The 25,512-nt window shown below is 39.5% G+C and overlaps 4 protein-coding genes across 5 annotated transcripts; all 4 read right to left on the reverse strand.

The window, feature by feature from the left end:
- Positions 1-937: 937 nt before the first annotated feature.
- LOC124878317 (E3 ubiquitin-protein ligase TRIM7-like) lies at positions 938-3,181 on the reverse strand. Its single transcript, XM_047382202.1, has one exon. It carries the CDS (start codon positions 2,678-2,680, stop codon positions 1,532-1,534), a length of 1,149 nt encoding a protein of 382 aa, XP_047238158.1. The 5' UTR covers positions 2,681-3,181; the 3' UTR covers positions 938-1,531.
- A 5,577-nt stretch (positions 3,182-8,758) lies between these two features.
- Positions 8,759-10,156, reverse strand: LOC124877916 (nuclear factor 7, ovary-like). Its single transcript, XM_047381550.1, has one exon. The coding sequence runs from the start codon at positions 10,154-10,156 to the stop codon at positions 8,759-8,761; it is 1,398 nt and encodes a 465-aa protein (XP_047237506.1).
- Positions 10,157-11,597: 1,441 nt separating this feature from the next.
- LOC124878441 (nuclear factor 7, brain-like) lies at positions 11,598-24,556 on the reverse strand. 2 transcript variants are annotated; one of them, XM_047382385.1, is made up of 2 exons: positions 24,427-24,556; positions 11,598-13,565 (listed from the first exon to the last, which is right to left on the reverse strand). In XM_047382385.1, the coding sequence occupies exon 2, from the start codon at positions 13,451-13,453 to the stop codon at positions 12,305-12,307; it is 1,149 nt and encodes a 382-aa protein (XP_047238341.1). In that variant the 5' UTR covers positions 13,454-13,565; positions 24,427-24,556; the 3' UTR covers positions 11,598-12,304. The 2 variants fall into 2 exon arrangements, with proteins under 2 accessions (XP_047238341.1, XP_047238340.1); XM_047382384.1 differs by lacking the exon at positions 24,427-24,556 and having other exon boundaries at positions 11,598-13,840.
- LOC124878442 (zinc-binding protein A33-like) lies at positions 22,812-24,715 on the reverse strand. The gene has a single exon (XM_047382386.1). It carries the CDS (start codon positions 24,588-24,590, stop codon positions 23,169-23,171), a length of 1,422 nt encoding a protein of 473 aa, XP_047238342.1. The 5' UTR covers positions 24,591-24,715; the 3' UTR covers positions 22,812-23,168.
- Between the last annotated feature and the right edge of the window lie 797 nt (positions 24,716-25,512).

Here is a 25,512-nt window from a genome sequence, read left to right on the forward strand (position 1 = left end):
GAAACTATCATCATCCCTCTCCTTCACTTGGAAATATTTACCCACTTCACCAGAAAGTTTTCCAAATCTATTGGATTGTGAGATCGTCTTTTGCTTACACACCTCTTTAGGTGACCGCACAGATTGTCTGGTAACTTTAGTTCTAAGACATTTCTTCCCTCCCATGAAATCATTCTTTTGTTGAAATATCTTTTTATCTTCACATTTCAAGCAGACAAACAAAGGTTTTCAGTCATTGCTGACTGGTGTTTGGACCTGTTTGTTTTTTATCTACTTCAACAAAAACCTGATGTAACTTAAAATCATCAAGCTACCACCCCCATGTCTCACCGTGGGGAGAGTGTTCTTCTGGGTTTTGGGTCAAATTTAACTTTTGGAAGTGTGGCAGAAAGAGGAGTTAAGTTTAATCAGCCTTTTACACATTTTCACACAAGGTTTTAGAAGATTTTAACCAGGGCTGGGTGTTTTCTGAGGAAGAGAACAGTTTTACAGCCTTACGCCTTTGTCCACTTATTGAGAAAACTGTAGAACACATCCAGGCCATGATGAAATATTTGCAGGTCATTTGGTGCTTCTGGGATGTGTTCCTGATCAATTATCTTTATGTCTTTTTAGCCATTTTGGAGATACCTCCAGTTTTCTGTAATGAAACTGATAATAAATAATTTCAACTGTTTCTTTACTATCTTTCTTAACCTTGTAATCACATTGGTTTGTTATGTTATCAGCGTTTTGCTGCAGCTTTAACTGCTCCTTGTGGCAGCTTGTGTTTTGTATCTGGAAATCATCTTTAGGCCCTTAAGAAAGTTTTTGGTAATTAGTTTTAGTTGAACCAATGAAGTGTGAAGGCTTGTTGTAGCCATTATTTGTTTGATAAATTTGCCCTTATAGTACAATCTAAACAACAATCTCATTAAATCATGTTGCTTCATAGACATAAAAACTACACAAATCCTTTATCAATGATTTTCCAGACAGTGTTCATGTTGGCATCTTATACATGTCAATTTTGAATGTTGTAAATGTTTCTTTTCAAGACCACACATGCAACAACAAACATTAATGCCTTAGTTATTTCCATTAGCTTGTGCTTACAAGTTGGTACAGTACAACAACGTTAGAAACTAGAATTAAAACACTGCTCTGACCAAAATGGAGATATTAGTGTCTCCATCTTTGGATGTTCACATTTTCATGCAAAACATTACAGTAAGTCAGTGAATCCATTGGGTAAATTTGAATGGATAGAAAAACATTTGTGATTTTAGATTTCAGCTTTTTTCTGGATTTCTGCATATTTATATCCAGTACAAATAAGGCACTGAAGTCTGAAGGCTTATGCTGGAGTCACTTTAGAATTGTTTTTCACAAATAATTCATGTTGCAGCTAATATCAAGTGTCCTTTTTACTGTTTTCATATGTATCTTCTTAGAAAATCTGCCCAAGAAATGAAATTCAAACAAGATTTCTCTGACATTAGGAAACAAATACATCTTCTTATCTGAAGTAAAAACTCTCGTTCTGTGATAATTAAAAATCAATTTTCGTTTTACAGAGCCTGATATATAAAGATTGAGCTTCACCTGCTTTTCCAACACAAAAATAAGGGAAGAGTTTCTCAGTGAAAATGTCTCTGTGAGTGTAGATGTGAGACATGTCCTCAGAATCATAGAAGGACACCTCCCCCCTCTCATAGTCCAGCTGAACTTTGATCCTCTGGAGACTCTGCTTCTCTGTGACGATGTTATTCTCACCATCAGTGTATTTTCCGTCACCATGCACTAAACACCAGATCCCATATCTTGGCAAAGCACATGTCTCTCCCTTCCTGTCCACAGACTCTTTTGCCAAACCGATATTCCAGCGAGGATGCTCTCCCATCTCCACCTCCCAGCTGAGTCTCCCTGAGCTGAAGCCTTCAGAACCAAAAACATTGGTGTAATTGATGTTTCTTTCTGGATTGTCAGGAAGCTTCTCCTTTGTGTCGCATCTCTTCACGCTGGTCAGATCATCAGACAGAGAGAGCCATCGACTTGCAGTGTTCGGGTCCAGAATGATGGGACTGAAGTACAGTTTCCCCTTAATCCTGTCCCAGACTCTGAAGGACAGGTTGCCCAGGTGTTTGGGGACATCTATCAGAGCTCCTGAGACCAGCTGTGGATCTGACAGTGAGCTCTGAGCTCTGGCTCTGCTCTGAGTGGCTTTATAACTGCTGAGGAATGACAGGTTGTCTTTCTGCAGGTCTTCTTTACCAGCAGAGATACTGTCTGACAGAGAGGAGATCTGGTCCTGAACCCTCTTAATTTCCTTGTTAATTGTCTTCCTCTTCTGCTCCTCTTCCTCCCACAGAGCTTCCAGTCTGGATTCCTCTTCCTCTTTCAGGAACTGGTGGAGCTTGTTGAACTCTGCTCTGATCTGTCTCTCTGTAGACAACACCTGCTTTGTTATGTGTTCAGTCATTTCATCGTAAGTTTTCTCCACCTGTTTGTATTTGTCATTCTTGTCCTGCAGAGACTTTAAGTCAGATTTCAGCTGCTTCTTCAGCTCACTGACTGCTTGTTCCATGGGAACCACTTTGTGACTCTGGTGGAGAGAAAACTCACAGACAGGACACACAGCTCTCTGCTCGTCTTCACAGAACAAATGAGGAACTTCTTGATGTTTAGTGCAGACCCCCATTTTAGCTTGTTTTTCACTCAGATGATGTTGATCTTGGTCTTCCAGCTAAGGAGTCAGTCTGTTCCTTGATTGTAAAATTCACCCAGATTAAAATTCACTGTTGGACCATCTTTCAATGATCTTCTTTTACAAACGAGACAGTTCTTGTTTTTAGAGACACATGATCTCGTAAGATTTAAAAAATAAAAAGTAAAAATCAGAAAGAGTAGTTTCTTCTTGTCTTTGCACACAAAGCAGCAGTAGGACTCACCAATAAAAGTTTTTTTTCACCGTTCGAAGTCAGTTCCAGCCAATGCTTGTTTTTCAGCGGTGATCCAACAAGTTGTGAGGGCATTTTAACTACATTCAGCAGCAAAGAAAACCCGTTTCAATCTGTTTTATGACTCAGAGACGTTTTACTAGTCAGACAAGCTCTAGTAACACTTTTTCACTCACAAGCTTTTTCTATATATTTCACGTCAGTGCTGTTTTCCTGTCAATCTGACATTTTCTTTTCATGTTTTATTGTATAAGAACATAACAAAACAAGTAAAAAGAATTTCCAAAGAGGTTCTTTATAAGGAAAAAAGTGAGGTTTGGAACGCTGTTTGTGACAGAGAACATTTCCTTCTCATATCACTATAAACCTGATGAACAACATTGTTTCTTCAGTTGTAGCAGATAGCTGGTTTCAGTGGGTGGAGCTAAAAAATTCCAGGAATGCTCCAACCAATCTAAGAAATAAAATGTATGCATACTTTTAAAAGTTAAAGTAAGAAATAAAATAATTGAATACTGATACAAGCCTAATCACATCTATTGAAAGCTCTAAGATTATTATACATAGTGGCTGTGGCCACTATGTATAGTAGTGGCCACAGAACCTGAAGTGGCTGTGGACCACTTCAGGTTCTTAGGAACCACCATCTCTGAGGACCTGAGATGGTCTTCACACATAGACACTGTTCGAAAGAAGGCCCAACAGAGACTGTACTTCCTGAGGCAACTCAAGAAGTTCAACCTTCCACAGGAGCTGCTGGTCATCTTCTCCACTGCCATCATTCAGTCTGTCCTGTCTTCATCCATCTCAGTGTGGTTTGGCTCATCCACAAAACAGGACAGGTCCAGACTGCAACGAATAATCAGGACTGCAGAGAGAATAATCAGGGCTGACCTTCCCTCCATCCAGGACTTATACAGGTCTAGGGTCAGGAAAAGAGCTGCTAAAATCCCTGCACATAAACTGTTTAGAGTTTTACCTTCAGGCCGCCACTACAGAGCACTGTTTACTAAAACCAGCCGCCACAAAGACAGTTTCTTCCCCCAGGCTGTTTCTCTGATGAACATTCAATTGAGTACAAAACAACAGCATACAGATGTTGAAAATGCACCTTTTATTTATATATGTGTATATTTGTACATTGTATATATGTATATTCTGTAATACAAAAACAAAACCAGAGAGCAAAGTGTACCGGAGTCAAATTCCTTGTTTGTATGTACAAACTTGGCAATAAAGCTGATTCTGATTGTGATAATTGAATGTTCTTAAAGCATCTATTTATTTTGTTACACATTAAAGTGGTTAGTAAAGTATGCACTAATCATTGTTCAGTTTCAGCATTCTGTCTGCTGGAATTCACACCAAAATCAGTTACAGGAAATCTGAGTGAACTGAGACTGGTAGCTCCAGTAGGACTGTTCTTATGTTTGCTCGTTTGCATTCTTTTGCTAATGGCTGCAGTTTGTAGAGAATAAATGGACTGCAGTCATCAACTGAAGACAATGTGAAACAGCAAAATGTCCTGGTCCTGCCATTTTTGTTCATTCCCTTGTGTTTAGCTTCTTACTCGTTTCTGAGGTTCTGTTTGTACATTTAGCTTATTTCCTTAGGTCTTATGAAAGTCTTGCAATTAATTTATGTTGTGGTTCAACTCCCCATTTTCACTGTGTTAATTATAGTGCATTCCATTTGTACTTGGAAGTTCGAAATTTCAATTGGAACACCTCAAAAGCCAGAATTACGAGTTGGGGCAACACCACCATACTTCCGCATTCTGCATTCTGCCAATGCTGGCCTTGCAGCCAGGAAGTTCCTGGTTCCAACTTATTTTTAAATGAAGTGAAGATATAATAATAAATTATGTACTCTTCTTACAAAATCAAGTCATTCCATTTGGTTCATTTACGAAATACTCTGCCATATTGCAACTCTCCAATGAAAGCAAAGCTAACAGGAAAAAACAGCAATTTAACAAGCATGATCAATGTCATCAAAGTATTTTTTTAATACTGTAAACAATTATATAGATAGGGATGTAACTGTAGTTCTAGCATCAAAACTTCAGCCCTAGCTTAAGCTGATCTATTCAGGATACTGTTGTTGAGTAGCTTAAAAGGTTGAGTAGACAATCATTTATCGATGTATTCATAGAATTGCTCAGGACTCACAAAGGTATTGGCTCAGGTTCCAGTGATTGAGGTGGAGGAAGACCTGGAGGAGATGGAACATGTGCATGACATGAGGCATCAACAGGGAGCTGCATTGGCAACATTATTACCTCCTCCGAGGAGGTTCTGTTTTTGTCTGCATTGGTTTGTCTGTTTGTCCAGCTGTTCGCAAAATATCTCAGTAAGTTAGGAACAGATCTTGATGAAATTTTCAGACAAGTTGTATATTAGGACAAGTGTTTTTGATATGATAATCTCTGGTGCGCTCTCTACTGCCATTGGGTGATCAGTTTCCAAAGGTTGTATACCAATTATTAGCCAGGTTGAAGAGTTTGCTGAAACAGGGTCCACAAACAAAGGCAAGACAGAGACAAACTAAATTAAACCACTGCATTACTTTCAGTTTTGAGATCTCAGGATAGATGGAAAGCTTGTTTAGACCTGCACTGGGCTATGTGGAGAAGTCAAGCAGGTGTGTTTTGAGCTTGCGTAGAAAATTACCCTGTCTTCCAATTGTTCACTAATTCCTTCTGCACAGGTGTTTACCGAGCGAGTGAGCGGCGATTTCAAGGCCAGCATTAGTAATAATCTAGTGGAAGGAACTTAATGATCTAGTTCAGGAGAAGCACTGGCTGAAGGTTGCAGGAACTGTAGCCTCCAAGCTTCCCTGTTGGGGTGGTGACAGCAGCATTGTGGACTTTAACTATAATGTTCAAATGATTATTATTAAATGATTAAGCAGGTAAATCTGATTGTTAGAATCCTTTCATTGGACAGGAAGATGTTGTTGGCAAATAACTCAAGCCTTCCTGTTTTTCCACAAACTCTTTGTCCCGAGAGTAATTAAACTAACAGTTATGAGTAATAAGCAGAGCTTAACCGGTATACAGGGCAGGGTGTTAACCGCAAATTAAAGCAATGAGTAATCAGACAACCGGCCTGCCACGCCTAGGAAAAAACTTTCACTAGACGACAGACTGGGTTTACAAAGATCTACAGGACAAAAATCACAAGCCAAAAAGAAAGGAGTCACTCAAAAGTTGTAAGGCACATATTTAGAGCACAATATATCAAATCTCATTGTCATTGCAAAATCAGTTTGTACTATATAATAGTTGAAAAGGCCATGATGGATGCAATATTTGGTAGGTTATTATATTTTAGCGTCAGGTATTCAGTGATATATTTGGCCACACTTGGATGGACTTTAACTACCTTTAATACTCACACCTGATGTATATTTTTAGTGACTAAGATGCTAAAGCTCATGTAAAATGATGGGGACATTGTGCAATGGTTAAGAAAGAAACATTTCAAGAAAGTGTGGGTTAATTGTAATCAATATTTTTATCACAATTTCTAGCAATAGCATTGAAATTAAATATTTTCAGGAGTTACTGTTAATTTTTAGGATCACTAGGTTTCTGCAGAGGTCCGCATGCAGCCATGACTTTTGTGGCGTGCGGACTATGAGCCAGAAGAAATAATAATAAGTAAATCAAGGCAATAAATTGGCTGTGCACGCAATGGGTTTTTAGTATGGTATCCCTTGGGTTTACTAAATACAGTGACTAAATACAGTGACCTACACAGGGTGACCACCCTGTGTAGGTCAGTTCAAACTGTGCAAGAATCACAATGGGTCCCCCTTGTTACCTATATAGCTGTCTTCGATCAAACCTCTATGTGCAATTAAATGGGCCCATCATATAACACACTAACAATTTCCAGCCCACATCATCCCTATATGTGAATGTTAAAAAAACTGCATTCTTACAGCCATAATGTGTAAAATATTTTTGATAACGTCAACTCTTTGGGAATTTTAATTGCAATACTTAAATGTATTTCAAATGTGTGTCTGTGTACACAGTCATTGAACAATTTAAAAGAAATATATGTTCATTTGCATTGGGACAAGTGGTACCTATTCACAAAAAACACACACTTCTACATAGTCTAAAATAAATTTTAATGCTTCTCATTGTTTAGTTTTTGGTTAAAAAACATACAGAGTATTAAAATGTTTGAAATTCATCACAGAGTAAAAGCACAACTCAACAAATTATCTAGATGTTTTAAAAAAAGACAGCTCAATTTTTAAACTAAATTGATGCCAGTCAGAGTTCAGAATGTTTTGTTTTATTAAAGATATATAAAAACATCAATAGTTAAAAATATTAATTAAGGCACTAAACTGTGTTTTTTATCAGAATCACAGTTTTTTATTAAATGCTTTTAGTGGTGCAGCAGATGTAAACTTGTTTTAGCACCTTATTTAAACAAAAACAGGAATCACTTTTTTTTTTTTAAACAGACACACCTTAGCAGTCAACTGCTTTGCAGTACCTCCACCAACCTCATTTTCAAACACAAATATTTTGTCAAAACCCAAGAAAGAAGCAAGAAACAGATTGTAGTCACATTACCACCTATTTACTTACTGAAACCTACACTCCAAAGAAACTTTCCAATGATTTAGAGGTGTAAAACCATTAGGTACCAAGCTGTGGAGGTCCAAAAGTGCCACAATAAATAAAAAGCAAAATCTTTAAATTATTACTTTACTGTGTCTACATTTATTTGAAAGTGTTGAGAAATGCACAAATAGTGCATTTAATGTATAGTTATATCAATATGTCAATAAATATATCTATTTCATTAACAGAAAATATAAACATCTAACTCTGTATTTAATTATTTCTAGGTTGCATGCTGCAGCACATCATCAGCAGTCAGTGGGCGGGGCTAACAAAGCTCTTTTCAATATAATTGGTGTTGACTAATGGGTAGGTTAACCAGTCAGAAATGTGGATCTCACTGATGAGCGAGAGTGACTATTTAAACCAGGGGTTCCCAAAGTGGGGGTCTGGTCCCCCCAGGGGGTTGCGAGACACCAAGTAGAGGGTTGCTAGATGATTTTCAAAATCATCATAATGTGACCCCTGAGGTATATGGATGGCCAAAAGGGACATTTTAAATAAATAAATATATTATGAAAAAAATGTATGAGAATGTAAATAAATAAATGTACCATTAAATTATGAAATGTACAAAGATTTGTGTTCCATTAAATAATTAAATGTAATAAAAAAAATTCATTTAAAAATACTTATATTTGTTTACTCTCTCTATATATATTTCTATATAAACTATTTTATGGTACCTTCCAGCACATAAAACATAAAATAGATGTATATATTCTGATTATATTTTCAAAAAGTAATGACTTTGAATTTCACATTTATTATTTAATGATGGATTCAATAAATGTTTATCGATTTGTATAGTTATTGATAAATTAATATATTTATTTTTCTGTTTTGTTTAACTTTGAATTTGAAAAAAGTATAAATAACTGTTTATTTATTTATTTGTAATTGCATTTTGGACCATTGGGCACTATGTACAGTGAAAGCATGAAACAGCAAGATTAAAATTTAATGCACAAAAATCACGAAGAAAATTAAAACTGTGAAAAAATACTGTTGGTGAAAATAGAAGTAATTTACCATAAGCAGAAAAATCCCACTAAATTTTACACCACCAATCCTTAGACATGAGACATGCATACAATCTTACACATAAAGCATCATTTAATTAAGTCAAGCAGGATGCCCCAACAAATAAGAAACATTTTAACAATCATCAGATTGTTTTTTTAGAGATTGTGACATCAGAGGTTTTGGTATTTCCGGTGTGTGCGATACTAAAGTAAGGGAAGACTTTCTCATTGAAAGTGTCTGTGTAAGTGCAGATAAGAGACATGTCTTCAGGGTCGTAGAAGGACACCTCCCCTCCGTCATAGTCCAGCTGGACTCTGATCCTATGGATACTCTTCTTGTCTGTGACAGCCTTACCATCACTATCAGTGTATGTCCCACTGCCATGCCATAAACACCACACACCAAATTTAGGTGAAGCATAATAGTATCTCTTCCTGTCCGCAGACTCTTTAACCAAACCCACATTCCAGGCAGGATGATCTCCAACCTCCACCTCCCAGCTGTGTTTCCCTGAGCTGAAGCCCTCAGAACCAAAAACATTGGCATAATAAAAATTTCTCTCTGGATTATCAGGGAGCTGCTGCCATGTGTCTCCTTGTCTGACACTGGTCAGATCATCAGACAGATGGAGTCTGGGGTGTGCCGTGTTTGGGTCCAGAATAACAGGACTGAAGTGGATCTTCTCCTTCATCTTCTCCCAGACTCTGAAGGACAGGTTGCCCAGGTGTTTGGCCACATCTATTAGAGCTCCTGAGACCAGCTGTGGATCTGACAGTGAGTTCTGGGCTCTGGTTCTGCTCTGAGTGGCTTTATAACTGCTGAGGAACGACATGTTGTCTTTCTGTAGGTCTTCTTCAACAGCAGAGATACTGTCTGACAGAGAGGAGATCTGCTCCTGAATCCTCTTCATCTCTCTGATGATAGTCTTCCCCTTCTGATCCTCTTCCTCCCTCAGAGCTGCCAGTCTGGACTCCTCTTCCTCTTTCAGGAACTGGTGGAGCTTGTTGAACTCTGCTCTGATCTGTCTCTCTGTGGACAACACCTGCTTCTTGGAGTGTTGAATCACATCATCGTATGTTTTCTCCACCTGTTTGTGTTTGTTCCTCTTGTCCTGCAGAGACTTTAAGTCAGATTTCAGCTGCTCCTTCAGCTCACTGAGTGTGGGATCCTGATGGAGAGAAACTTCACTGAGAGGACACTCGGCCTTCTTCTCATTCCCACAGAATAAATAAGGATCTTCTGGACGTTTATTACAAACCAGTTCTAACTTCTTCTCTGGTTTCTCCTGATCAACCAAATCAAATTCCTGTATTTTAACAAAAGAGTCAGCCAGTTCCTTTAGCATAGCATTTACTGGAAGCGTCTCCTTAGAAGATCTTCTTTTACAGATGGGACAGTTCTTGTTTTCAGTTTGTTCCCAGAATGTCTGCAGGCAGCTTGAACAGAAGCTGTGGTTGCAGCTCAGAGACACAGGATCTCTGAAAGTCTCTGAACACACATGGCAGCTCAGGAAACTTTCCAAAAGAGCTCTCTCTGCCATTTTCTTCTCAAAGTCTTAAAAATAGGACTCACCATATAACTTTCATCACCCTTCCACTCTTCTTGCAAAGATTGTTTCTCCAACGGAGATCTCACAGCATGTAATGATGCTTCACAGCCAAGGAACGGCTTTGAAAACTGCTTTCGTTCTATTTACCTATTAAGTGTGTGTACCAGTCAGACAAGAAGTGTCATTTAGCGTGAGGTCTCTGTAAACCTGTTCAGTAAATATTTACCGCATCACCAGTCATGAAAAGTTACTTTAATACTAGTTAATCAAAATCCCTTAATTTGGATTACCATATATTCTGGAAATACATCAGAGAGGTTATTGCATTTAGTTTACTTAAGTCTCATTGTTTGCTTATCTGCCATAATCCATAAGGATTTATCTTTTTTACTTTTTCCTATGTTAAGTGCAAAGACAGTTTGACATCCAAGCACTGAATAACAGGGAAGATCAAAAGCCACACTATCTGGTCCTTATTGTAAGGATTTGTTTATATTGAGGGTTTTTTAATTACAGACTCAGTTTAAAGTGAGCTGACAGTGGGCACAGATATATAAACCTTTTGATGTCTATTATTAGTATCAAACATATCTAAAACTGCTTTGGGTTTATAGGGCACTTTTTGGAGGTCTTTCATGACCCACTAAGGTCATCTGGGATAATATCTAGGAAGTCCTGGGTCCTATATTGTAAAGGAGCTTTAACATATCAGAATCTTTTTTGAGAGATGTGGCTTAACTAAAGCAAACATTGAAGGCATTTAGGCAGAACAACAAAGCTGTTTATTGGCTTTGTGAAACAGCCCACAGTTACTGACCCTGGATATTTCTCCACTCATGTAAAACATGTGGGGTTAGAATGAAAGGACCAATCACAATGAAGAGGCGGGGACAAAGCTGGCCACAAATAAAACAACCAGCGAACGCACAGATGAATGCAGTCATCAATATAATGAGCCAAACTATTAAAGCATGAATTTATCCAACTTCCTCTCATTGCAAATGTTAGTGCATTAAAGGCTGCAGGTATCCCCTGTTGGAAATTAAAGACAGTTTTACTCTTAATGTCTGTGTAGCAACCCTATTTTAAATTTTCTTGGCACTAAATGATTTATAGAGATAAAACCTATTCTTCTCAGCAGGGGGAGCTGTTGTAGTCAGTCAGTCATTGCCTATCTCCTGCAGTCTATGGGCGAGAGGCGGTGTACACCCTGGACAGGTCGCCAGTCCATCGCAGGGCAACACACAAACATTCATGCACCTAAGGGGTATGACAAATGTTTCAGGAGAAAGAAACCTTTGAAATTTGCAGCTTTGGATCAGCATCAGTATTAAATGGACTAATATAACTGCCTGCTGGGTTCTTACTGTAATTTGAAGGTCAGTGAACTACAGAGTTTTTCTTCAACAACCATAGAAAATAAATAAATGTGTAGAAGAAATAAATAAACTTTAATAAACAACCAACAAAGATCATTTTCAGCAGCAGGTTGAATATTAAGGAAATAAGTTTTACATTGAGGAATAGAAAAATCATCATATCAGTGAGCAGAACCAGTCAGTGAGATAACTGGACCTGAATATTTATTTCCAGAGGTTTCCTGCTAAAGTGAATCATTACAACAATTAAAAACAAGACTGAGAAGAAAACCCAGTTAAGAAATCTAAGTTCTTTGTGTCCTTTCTGAACTTCTGTTCACAGTTTTTATAAAACAGTTAGAAACAAACTAAAAATAATAATTTCCAATAATATGTTTATATTTAATATTTAATTAAATAACTTTGGGTCTGTAAGGTACTGTCCCATGAATACCAGCCCAATATGGTGGTGGTATTAGAACAATAGATTAACAAATTTTACAATTGTAAAAACATTAAAAAGTCACTAAAGTCAAAGAAAGTCAAATAAATCTTTTAATACTGGTTTCAAAAAAGTAACAACAGACTTTTTAAATATCAAGATGTCAATTTATTTTTTTAGTAATCCATTTTATTAATTTCAAGTAAAAGTTTAAAAACCTTGAAAATGATTAAAGATGTTTATTAAGGATTGAAATAGAAAGTTGGTCTGACTGCAAATAGAATCACTGATCTAAAAATGCAAAATAATTCAGAGAATTGAAAAACACAAATTTGAACTTTAAAAATACATTTTAGTTTTCCAGATTTTGATATCAGACGTTTTAGCATCAGCAGCTTTTCCAACACTAAAACAAGGGAAGAGTTTCTCACTGAAAGTGTCTCTGTGAGTGTAGATGTGAGTCATGTCTTCAGAGTTGTAGAAGGACACCTCTCCCTTGTTATAGTCCAGCTGGACTCTGATCCTCTGGAGACTCTTCTTCACCTTGAGAGTTTTACTATAACCATTAGTGTATTTTCCTTCACGATGCAGTAAACACCAGATTCCATGTTCTGGTGAAGCCTGTCTCTCTCCCTTCCTGTCAATATTCTTTTTAACCAAACCCACATTCCAGACAGGATGATCTCCAACCTCCACCTCCCAGCTGTGTTTCCCTGAGCTGAAGCCCTCAGATCCAAAAACAGTGATATGCCTAGTGTTTCTCTCTGGATTATCAACAAGCTGCTGCTCTGCGTCTCCACGTCTCACACTGGTCAGATCATCAGACAGATAGAGCTCAGGGTGTGCAGTGTTTGGGTCCAGAATGACAGGACTGAAGTGGACCTTCTCCTTCATCTTCTCCCAGACTCTGAAGGACAGGTTGCCCAGGTGTTTGGCCACATCTATCAGAGCTCCTGAGACCAGCTGTGGATCTGACAGTGAGTTCTGGGCTCTGGTTCTGCTCTGAGTGGCTTTATAACTGCTGAGGAACGACACGTTGTCTTTCTGCAGGTCTTCTTCAACAGCAGAGATACTGTTTGACAGAGAGGAGATCTGCTCCTGAATCCTCTTCATCTCTCTGATGATAGTCTTCCCCTTCTGCTCCTCTTCCTCCCTCAGAGCTGCCAGTCTGGACTCCTCTTCCTCTTTCAGGAACTGGTGGAGCTTGTTGAACTCTGCTCTGATCTGTCTGTCTGTGGACAACACCTGCTCCTTGGAGTGTTGAATCACATCATCATATGTTTCCTCCACCTGTTTGTGTTTGTTCCTCTTGTCCTGCAGAGACTTTAAGTCAGATTTCAGCTGCTCCTTCAGCTCACTGACTGCTTGTTCTATAGGAACCACTTTGTGACTCTGGTGGAGAGAAAACTCACAGACAGGACACACAGCTCTCTGCTCGTCTTTACAGAACAGTTTAGGGTCTTCTTGGTGTTTACTGCAGACCACCATCAGCTTCTCTTCTCCTTTTTCTGTCTCAGATGATCCAGATTTCTGTCTTTCTGTAAAAGAATCACCCAGTTCCTTCAGTGTGAAATTAACAGGTGGAAATTCTTTAGAATATCTTCTTTTACAGATGGGACAGTTCTTGTTTTCAGTTTGTTCCCAGAATTTCTGCAGGCAGCTTGAACAGAAGCTGTGGTTGCAGCTCAGAGACACAGGATCTCTGAAAGTCTCTGAACACACATGGCAGCTCAGATAACTTTCCAGCAGAGCTCTCTCTGCCATTTTGTAATGAATTATTTTATGAACAAAAATCACCAAAAATTTCAGCTGCTTCTTCTTAAAATCATCCAAATAATTATTTGTTTTTCAGCCGAGCTCCAACACCCAGTAATGGCGTCTCAGATTAGGTAAATAACGTCTAAAAATACTTTCTGTAATTTAACCTGCCAGTCACATGTTAAATCAAAAAATCTGCGGTGTCAGGTTGTCTCCAGCAGGTGGTGCTGTTGGAACATCTTTCAAAGCTGAAGGTTGGTTCTTGTTTTTGAAAATGTTAGTCATGATGAGGATAAAAGCTGAACACACATGACAGCTCAGGTAACTTTCAAAAAGGCGATTTTTCTCCGTTCTGCCATTTTGTAATTAATTATTTTAAGAACAACACTCACCAAAATTTCAGCTGCTTCTTTTTAAAATTATCCAAATATATGTTGTTTTTCAGCAATTCTAAAGGCGTCTCAGCTCCGATCAACAAAGTCTAAAATTACTTTCTGTAGTTGGACCCTTCAGTCACATGTGAAATCAAATAATCTGCGGTGTCAGTTTGTTTGGAACATCTTTGAAAGCTGAACATTTTTTCTTCTTTTTGAAAATGTTACAGTCATAATGAGGATAATTCTTACAAGTTTGTAATAAAACCTTTTCTTTTTGAACAGTTGGAAAACCTGACTCTTTACTTTCTCACTGTCTGCTTTTTTCAATTCAACATAAAGTAAACATTCATTCATTCATCTTCTATACCTCTTATTCCATAGTGGGTCACGGGGGAGCTGGTGCCTATCTCCATCAGTCTATGGGCGAGAGGCGGGGTATGCCCTGGACAGGTCGCAAATCCATGGCAGGTCAAAATATACAAATAAATTAATAAATATTTTCAGTCTTGTGTAAGATTAAAGAGTGAAAATACTCCCACATCAGAGTATTTAGATGAAAGTATGTTACACAACATTGACCATATTAGGCCTAAAAATTATTTTAGTCATTATCTGATGTTATTTATTGATCCTTCCTCAGATTGATAAAGAAGCTGTGATCCTCCAAATCAGAATCAGAATCAGAATCCATCAGTTAAGATGGATATTTATCGCAAAACAGTCACAGGATATTTTCTAAGAAATATATGAAGATGAAAAGATGATGAAGAAGAACAGGATTCAAAATCAAACCAGAGAAAATTCTGTTCAATTATTCCTTCAATCAGAACTTGAAATAAATGCGAAAACCATCCTGTTTATTTTATACTGTCTTTACTTGCTTTCATTGACACATTCATTAATAAATTCAGATCTACAGAGCTAAGAAGTCTCAATGATCAAGGTGAGAGGAATAAAACAGTTCAGGTTTTATAAATGAGGCTTTTCAGTTCTTCTTCCAATATTTGAAGGTCAGATTGTTTCTTTTCATCATCAGAGTGTTTCTAGCCTTCAAGCTCTGCAGCAGCATCACTGTTACAAATGTTTGCTTCTGATCATCAACCTGCAGTTTTATTTATAGAAATAATGACTTCAGTCTCACAAAGCGCTTTAAGAAAGTTATATTTTCTCTGCTCCTTCATGACTGTTTACAACTAAAACCATATTTGTATTTAAGGAATTCATCCTGTGCTAGAAGAAAAATTATAATATTAATCCTTGAGGTCGCTGGTATGAGGCAGTTGTGGTCCCATCATTCAAATAATAACAGTCATGGGCACTTACTGTATAAATATAAATACACTGCTCAAAAAAATAAAGGGAACACTTAAACAACACAATATAACTCCAAACAATCAATTTCACAGCTGTTGGAAAAATGGAAAAGACAACAGGGGGAAATCTTTGGTGATTAGCAAGACACACTCAATAAAGGAGTGGTTCTGCAGGTGGGGACCTCAGACCACTTCTCAGTACCTATGCTTTCTGGCTGATGTTTTGGTCCCTTTTGAAAAATGTTGGTGGTGCTTTCACACTCGTGGTAGCATGAGACGGACTCTACAACCCACACAAGTGGCTCAGGTAGTGCAGCTCATCCAGGATGGCACATCAATGTGAACTGTGGCAAGAAGGTTTGCTGTGTCTGTCAGCGTAGTGTCCAGAGCCTGGAGGTGCTACCAGAAGACAGGGCAGTACACCAGGAGACGTGGAGGAGGCCGTAGGAGGGCAACAACCCAGCAGCAGGACCGCTACCTCTGACTTTGTGCAAGGAGGAACAGGAGGAGCACTGCCAGAGCCCTGCAAAATGACCTCCAGCAGACCACAAATGTGCATGTGTCTGCACAAATGGTTAGAAACCGACTCCATGAGGATGGTATGAGAGCCCAACGTCCACAAATGGGGGTTGTGCTCACAGCCCAACACCGTGCAGGACGCTTGGCATTTGCCAGAGAACACCAGGATTGGCAAATTTGCCACTGGCGCCCTGTGCTCTTCACAGATGAAAGCAGGTTCACACTAAGCACATGTGACAGACGTGACAGAGTCTGGAGACACCGTGGAGAGCGATCTGCTGCCTGCAACATCCTTCAGCATGACCAGTTTGGCAGTGGGTCAGTAATTGTGTGGGGTGGCATTTCTTTGGAGGGCCGAGATGAGATCCTCAGACCCCTTGTGAGACCATATGCTGGTGCGGTTGGCCCTGTGGTCCTCCTAAAGCAGAACAATGCTCTAGCATTGTTCTGCTTTAGGAGGACCACAGGGCCTCATGTGGCTGGAGTGCCCAGGCATTGTAGGGAGGTCATACAGGCACGTGGAGGCCACACACAATACTGAGCCTCATTTTGACTTGTTTTAAGGACATTACATCAAAATTGGATCAGCCTGTAGTGTGTTTTTCCAATTTAATTTTGTGTGTGACTCCAAATCCAGGCCTCCATTGGTTAATAAATTTGATTTCCATTGATGATTTTTGTGTGATTTTGTTGTCAGCACATTCAACTTTGTACAGAACAAAGTATTCAAAGAGAATATTTCATTCATTCAGATCTAGGATGTGTTATTTGAGTGTTCCCTTAATTATTTTGAGCAGTGTGTATGCATGTAGCCAATCAGTATGAAGTCAACTAAGTGGAGCCACATATTACCGTAGCCAGCCGTTTTACTGAGGAAGGAAATCTGGCCTCCCAAAACAACCCTCTACAAAAAGGTGACGTCAGTTTTTTTTGGAGAATGGACATATGTAGCAATAGCAACAAGTTTATACAGTGATGTCACCACCCCTTTAACATCTTTAAACTGGAAGAGTATGCATTGAAATTGGAGTCTGAGATTTGTTTTATGGACCATTTCTTCTGCTCAGCACTCATTATCTGTTACACATCATCTATTTTACGCTGAAAGACAAATAAATTAAAGCACATTTGTCCAAATAATTCTCTACACTTTGTGAAAACAACCTTTTAAAACCAAACCCTGGAACCTGCCACCAGCTCAGTTTATCAAATGGGACCAACTTTACTCTCTAAATTCTAATAACTCTTTGGCTTCAGATCTCCTCTCTTTGGATTCACTGAATGATCTCAGTATTAAATGTAAAGATGTTTAACCAGGATGAAAGCATGTTTATGACAATCAGTGATGGATATTGACACCTGACACAGTTTGAGCTTTATCATCCTCCAACATGAAAGAGCTGCAGGAGCTCTGCAGGCTGCACAGAGCCAGAACATGAAGACTCTGGACCAAGTTCTGTTCTGGATCCAGTTTTCTGGGAGACAAAACAGAGCTGCTCAGTAAAAGACAGAGTGGTAGAAAAAAATCAGAAAAAAAAGAGATTAATGTCTAATATGAATATCTTTTCACACCAGCAGCAGACATTTAAAAACTCTAAAGAAAACATGCAAAATATAGAATATACTGCCTTTTTCAGGGAGTACAGCCTGGTTGGCATCCCCCCAGGTCTTCCAGGGGCCATGGGGCATCCAGTGAGGCATTGGGGCCGGTGGTTGGATTTTTTCACCCCAAAACAGCACAGCTACGCTGGGGGTTCCCCTCAGGCCCCTCCTGTGTCAGAGAGAGGTCGTGTAAACGGATGCGTCCTCCACGGGCACAGGGGATGTGGTCCCCCAAGCAGGGCAGGAAGCACATCAATCTCATGGAGCTGCTGGCAGTGTTCCTGGCTCTTCTGAGCTTTCTTTCTGGATTGCAGGACAGGCATGTCAGTCATCAATGCCTGACCAGGTCATGGAAGCTGCTGAACTTGACTCACTGGTGGCTTACCTGGGCTGCCCTGCACTTTGCCAACCTCAGGGCAGCATACATTCCAGGCCCACAGAACACATCTGTGGATTTTCTGTCTCGTCAGAATCCGCTTCTGGGAGAACGGATGCTTGATCCATTGGTGGAGTTGTATCTGGCAGACCTTCGGCAGAGGGGTGGTCAACCTTTTTGCCTCCAGGGAGGTGGTTCACTGTCCCCTTTGGTTCTCCCTGACGAACTGCACCAGTACTTTGGGCCACGATGCGCTGGCGCATGATTGGCCCTATGCTCTCCTTCACGTCTTTTCCACTGTTCAACCTGATCTTTCAGACTCTCCTGAGAGGAGGAGGGGCATAGGGTCCTGTGGGTGTCCCCCTTCTGGCCAGCAAGGACTTAGTTTAATCTGCTGCGTAGGCTTTGCTCTGGCTAACTGATGTTCCTCCCCTCCAGGAGAACCTCCTGTCACAGCTGGGGTGTTGGATTCTCCAGCCCGACCAAGGTCACCTCCAACTATAGGTTTGGCACCTGCAGGACCTGGCTCCTCCTTCTCCCGATATGGTGGGGAGGTAAGCCGCACGAGGGCTAGTTCGTGGGCACTGTCCACACATGCTGTCTATGCAAAGTGGGTGGTGTTCGACGATTGGTGCCGGGGTGATAGATAGAACGAAACCTATGACTGTAACTATGGTTCTGTGAATCCCGGATGACTGCATTAGCGCTTGGTACACCAGATTCCTCATGCTCGCGAGACGTAGGAGGGACTGAGCTTCCGTGTCATGTGACTATATAGACTCATGTTGGTCACTGGTAGGTCACGGGTGACTTTTTTGCCATTAGTACTAGACCTGATCAGTCAGTGCTTGAAGCACTACCTTTGGTGGTCATATGAGATTCATAGAACCATAGTTACTGTTGTAACTTTTATTCCCACTCATCTATGTTAATTAGCCTCGCTCCTTCAGTTGCTCTGCATTCTCCATACCACCAGCTGCTCCAAATTTCACCTTATTATATCTTATTGTTCAATGGTCATTTCTCCACCCTGCCTCTGTATTTATACTTTTTGGTTTTCATTAATCACCACTGGCTCTTACCGTTGGTTTACCTGCTCCATATCTGAAAGGCTGCCTGTTTTCCATGTCCTTTACTTGCCAGTTAGTTTACCTTTTCAGTTATTATAGAAGGACTTCAGCTTACCTTGTGGCTCCCATACTCTAGTCTGCATGTTGGTCCTACAAACACCTAGCCCTGTTTGACAGCAACTAGTTATATTTCCTCAGTTACTTTTGCTTGAGTAATCTTTTGAAAAAAAAAATACTTTTAGGAGTACAGTGCACTGTAACGTTTATTGCTACTTAAGTAATTGTTATAGTTTTCCACTTATTGTGGAAGGTGATGATCCGGGCTTTGAAGGGAGGAATGGAGTCCTTGGTGCCAGTCAGAGTGGTGGGGTGTTTCAATTTGTTGGAGGGCAGACAGGGTTTTCCAGAGGAAGAAGCTAATGAGGAGGATTGGGTGTGCTGGACATGGAAACAGAGATCAAGGAGGTTATTATTCTGCTGAACTGAGCCAGAGTGCTTGAGCTTTGTCGAGGAGAAGAACCAGGAAGCTTCCAGGGGATTACCTTTAAAAAGGTGAAAGAGTGGTCAGGGCTAGGTTTCTCAAAAAACACAGTTTGCAGTCAAAGAGGTCACACGAAGGGCTAGAGGTACCACTAATAAATAATTAGAAATCCATTATTCCAAAAATTAAAAAGGCAACAAATGAAAGTTCCTTAACTAATTAAAATAAAACCAAAAACCCAGCTCTTGCTATTAGCCATTTTACTTTCAATTTTTTTTGTCACAGGAAAATTGTCTTGGGAAAATTTGTCACGGGAAAATTTTAAATCTCTCTGTGGCCATAATCTAACTTTATTAAAGCTTGACATTATCTCTGTGTCTGACTTTCCTCTGTGAATAAAGTGAGTAAAATCTGATAAAAAGTACTGATTCTGGTTCTGAGCTCAAAGCTCAGGGTCCCCCCCCCCACCATTCCACCATATCAAAGCCATAGGTTATAATTAGTCCTTGTTTGCAGACAGCAGCAGCAATAGCACCAGACAAAAAGGCAAAACTACTCCTGAGTTGTACAAAAGTACAAAAGGACTGAGAAAGATCAGGTTTCGGCCATGTGACACTGAGGAATCTCAGACCTGCACTACTGATTAAACATTGCACTGTCAGAACACTTATTGCAGGTATGCTACTGCAGGGTAATACACACACTCTTTGCTGAATTTCATACTGTGAGTAAAATGGAAATAAAGAATGGGCATGAATGGTCTGAAGGTAACGGCAGACTTTGCAAAGTCACTGTAGGTCGATTAAAGCTTCAGAAATGCACCTTCAGACACTAATGAGTGTATATTTCATCAAAAGTATAATAGGTTGGATGTTAATACTTACAGTCATTGAAAAAACTAAGTACAATCCCTAACCCCCTGATTATCCACAACAACCAGAAGTAGCTGTTTTCTACCTGACTTTATCAGTCTCTCACATCACTGGGGATGAGTTCTGGCCCACTGTTCTTTACAGCATTTCTTCAGTTCCCAGCTTGGGTCATGCTTCAGCTGTTGCACAGATGGACTCAGATTTAACTAAAATGCTTTAGTATAAGGAGGGGTTCATGGTCCAAATCCTGTCACTGTAAAACAAATCAAAATTCCTCCACCACCATGCTTGGCTGTTCAATTCAATTCAATTCAATTCAGTTTATTTATATAGAGCCAATTCACAACATATGTTGTCTCAAGGCACTTCACAAAAGTAAGGTACATACAATCCAATTAATCATAACCATTGAACAGTGCAGTCAGATTCAGTTATTATTCAAATTGGATAAAAACTTTTTTTATCTAAGGAAACCAAGCAGATTGCATTGAGTCAGAGACTTGTAGCATTCACTCCTCCTGGATGAGCATGTAGCGACAGTGGAGAGGAAAAACTCCCTTTTAACAGGAAGAGACCTCCAGCAGAACCAGGCTCAGTGTGAGCGGCCATCTGCCACGACCGACTGAGAGTTTGAGAGAACAGAGTATAATCACGGCAGAATTAAATGTGCACCTCAACTCTCCTGTTTCCACCAGAACTGTCCATCGGGAGCTCCACAGAGTCAATATACACGGCCGGGCTGCTATAGCCAAACCTTTGGTCACTCATGCCAATGTCAAACATCGGTTTCAATGGTGCAAGGAGCGCAAATCTTGGGCTGTGGACAATGTGAAACATGTACTGTTCTCTGATGAGTCCACCTTTACTGTTTTCCCCACATCCGGGAGAGTTACGGTGTGGAGAAGCCCCAAAGAAGCGTACCACCCAGACTGTTGCATGCCCAGAGTGAAGCATGGGGGTGGATCAGTGATGGTTTGGGTTGCCATATCATGGCATTCCCTTGGCCCAATACTTGTGCTAGATGGGCGCGTCACTGCCAAGGACTCCCGAACCATTCTTGAGGACCATGTGCATCCAATGGTTCAAACATTGTATCCTGAAGGCGGTGCCGTGTATCAGGATGACAATGCACCAATACACACTGCAAGACTGGTGAAAGATTGGTTTGATGAACATGAAAGTGAAGTTGAACATCTCCCATGGCCTGCACATTCACCAGATCTAAATATTATTGAGCCACTTTGGGGTGTTTTGGAGGAGCGAGTCAAGAAACGTTTTCCTCCACCAGTATCACGTAGTGACCTGGCCACTATCCTGCAAGAAGAATGGCTTAAAATCCCTCTGACCACTGTGCAGGACTTGTATATGTCATTCCCAAGATGAATTGACGCTGTATTGGCCGCAAAAGGAGGCCCTACACCATACTAATAAATTATTGTGGTCTAAAACCAGATGTTTCAGTTTCACTGTCCAACCCCTGTATATCTTTATAAATGTCTATGAACACGGTTGTAAAAATTGAGCTTTGAGCAGACATGTCCGGCAGCCATCCTTTAAGTCAAGTACACGCAGCTATGCTTTGCCCTTTATAAGATACAATAAGTACCGAGTATTTAACGGTTGTAATTATCAAAGGCATTGAGCCACAGTTGCAAGACATCTCTGGTCTTCGATTCATTAATGAGGATTTTGGTTAAGAAATTAATTTTGTCAAATTATTTTTGCTAATTATAATTCTTGATAAATATTAATTAATCGATAATAATAATTCCAACAACATGCCTCTGTTAGAATAAGAGCTTTTACAGTGTTTGTTCAGCCTGTGTTTTGTTGTTATATCATCTAAACCAGTTATTCCTAAATCTTCAGCTTCTGACCCACAAACCAACAGGAAGAGACTCATGACCCCCAACTAGTGACTGAGTATAAAACTGATCCAATTAAACAAGGATATAATGACAGGACAAGCAGCATCAACGGCCAACATATTGCTTTCATCTATTTGTAAAGTTAGTTTTATTATTTATGTCAGAAATATGCTTTTTTTATTAATGAAGAGGATCTACAGACCCCACTGGGAACCACTGATCTGAGCAACAGCTTTAAAGTTTGATATAAAGTCCTCTGAACCTTCAAAGAAGTCATTACCATGGTAACAGACCTGAACATCAGTTCATGTTCCTGCTGAAGATGCATCATGAGCTGCTGATGGATTTCCTTAGAGCTTCATGTTTCTTTATGCTCCTTTTTGTTTTGTTTTTTTCTCATTTCATCATGTTGGTTCATGTTAAACTATTTATGACTTAGTAACTCAAAGCTGTTATGAAGGATAATATCCTCACAGATAACAGTATTTCATGGATCCACTGTTTCTGCTTTTCCTTTATTTGTGTCTCTTTTAGAATTCAGTCACATCAATAATTTAAACTTCTGGAGATTTCTTCCTGATCTGGAATAAAATCAATGTTTACAATCTTATCTCTTAAACTCACTCATTTTTAATATTCCTTCACCTTTCTCTTCCAATTTAACACAAACTGCCTTTTTTTATATTTTGAAATTACATTAAAAAAGACACTGAATAAAGAAATCCTTTTATACAGGTTTCACAAAAGTAATAACAGACTTCTCAAATGATATCAAGACGTGATGATTTTACATTTATTTTTTCAGTAATCCATTTCTATTGTTAATTTCAAATAAAAGTTTAAAAACCTTGAAAATAATTAAAGATGTTCAGTAAGGATTTAAAAAGAAAGTTGGTCTGACTGAAAATAGAAACACTGATTTAAAAATGCAAAATATTCAGATAAATTAAAAACACAACTTTGAACTTTAAAAAGAGATCTTAGTTTGACAGATTTTCAGATTAGAAGTTTTAGCATCAGCAGCTTTTCCTACATTGAAGTATGAGAAGAGTTTCTCAGTGAAAGTGTCTCTGTGAGTGTAGATGTGACTCATGTCTTCAGAGTCAAAGAAGGTCACCTCCCCCCTGTTATAGTCCAGCTGGACTTTGATCCTCTGAAGACTCTTCTTCAGTATCAGAGTCTTACCAACACAATCAGCGTATTTTCCATCACCATGCCATAAACACCAGATTCCAAATTCTGGTGAAGCAAATGCTTCTCCCTTCCTGTTAACAGACTCTTTAACCAAACCCACACTCCAGACAGGATGATCTCCAACTTCCACCTCCCAGCTGTGATTCCCTGAGCTGAAGCCCTCAGAACCAAAAACATTTGAGTAATTAGTGTTTCTCTCTGGATTATCAGGAAGTTGCTGCTCTGCGTCTCCACGTCTCACACTGGTCAGATCATCAGACAGATGGAGCCTTCTGTTTGCAGTGTTTGGGTCCAGAATAACAGGACTGAAGTGGACCTTCTCCTTCATCTTCTCCCAGACTCTGAAGGACAGGTTGCCCAGGTGTTTGGCCACATCTATCAGAGCTCCTGAGACCAGCTGTGGATCTGACAGTGAGTTCTGGGCTCTGGTTCTGCTCTGAGTGGCTTTATAACTGCTGAGGAACGACATGTTGTCTTTCTGCAGGTCTTCTTCAACAGCAAAGATACTGTCTGACAGAGAGGAGATCTGCTCCTGAATCCTCTTCATCTCTCTGATGATAGTCTTCCCCTTCTGCTCCTCTTCCTCCCTCAGAGCTGCCAGTCTGGACTCCTCTTCCTCTTTCAGGAACTGGTGGAGCTTGTTGAACTCTGCTCTGATCTGTCTCTCTGTGGACAACACCTGATCCTTGGAGTGTTGAATCACATCATCGTATGTTTTCTCCACCTGTTTGTGTTTGTTCCTCTTGTCCTGCAGAGACTTTAAGTCAGATTTCAGCTGCTCCTTCAGCTCACTGACTGCTTGTTCTATAGGAACCACTTTGTGATTCTGGTGGATAGAAAACTCACAGACAGGACACACAGCTCTCTGCTCGTCTTCACAGAACCAATAAGGAACCTCTGAGTGTTTCTCACACACCACTTCCTTCTGTTTCTGCTTTTCTTTTTCCATCTCAGTTAAAGCTTCATTCTGCTTCTCAACAAATGAAGCAAGTTCTTTGAGAGAGATGTTGTTGGATGGATTTTCCTTTGACCATCTCTTACAGATGGGACAGTTCTTGTTTTCAGTTTGTTCCCAGAATTTCTGCAGGCAGCTTGAACAGAAGCTGTGGTTGCAGCTCAGAGACACTGCATCTCTGAAAGTCTCTGAACACACATGGCAGCTCAGGTAACTTTCCAAAAGAGCTCTCTCAGCCATTTTATAATTAATTATTTCATCAGCAAGACTCACCAAACTTTTCAACTGCTTCTTCTTAAAATCATCAAGATACTTCCTTGTTTTTCAGCAGAGATCTAACATGCAGTAATGGCGTCTCAGCTCATTTCAATGACGTCCGAATCACGTGTTAAATCAAACAATCTGTTGTTTCCGTTTTTCTCCAGCAGGTGGTGCTGGATCATGTAGCAGATTTTGGCAAAATTGTAATAAAATTGTTTTTCTTTTTATACAGTTGAGAAACAACTTGACTATTTACTTTCTCACTGTTTGCCTTTTTCAATTTAACATAATGTAAACAAAGAAATATTTTTTCAAGTCTTTTGTAAGATCAACGAGTGAAGATATCCATATGAGAGTATTTTGTTAAAAGTATGTTACACATAATTGACCATATTAGGTTGGCAAACTATTTTAGTCATTATCTGTTGATGTTATTTTTATTCACATTGATAAAGAAGCTGTGATCCTTTAACTGAGTTATGCTGGAAATTTATCAAGAAACAGTCAGAATATTTTCTAATAAATATACGACGGTGAAAAGACAATAAAAAGGAACAGAAATTAAAATCAAATCCAGAGAAAATTGTCTGTTTATTCCTTCTATCATAACTTTAAAGAAATGTGATAAAAAACAATCCTGTCTAGTGTTTGTTTTTCACGTTCTTTTATTGAGTTTGTGAAAATATTCAGATCTTCCTCCTCTACAGTCACTCTGATTCTCAATGATCAAGGTGAGAGGAATCTTAGGTGTCAAGGAGGAATAAAATGGTTCAGGTGTTATAAACGAAGCTTTTCAGATGTTCTTGTAATATTTGAAGGTCAGATTGTTTCTTTTCATCATCAGAGTTTCCAGCCTTCATTATTCTCTGCAGCAGCATCACTGTTACAACTGTTTGCTTCT

Source organism: Girardinichthys multiradiatus, chromosome 12, assembly GCF_021462225.1.
Source record: "Girardinichthys multiradiatus isolate DD_20200921_A chromosome 12, DD_fGirMul_XY1, whole genome shotgun sequence".
In the NCBI taxonomy this organism is placed as follows: domain Eukaryota; kingdom Metazoa; phylum Chordata; class Actinopteri; order Cyprinodontiformes; family Goodeidae; genus Girardinichthys; species Girardinichthys multiradiatus.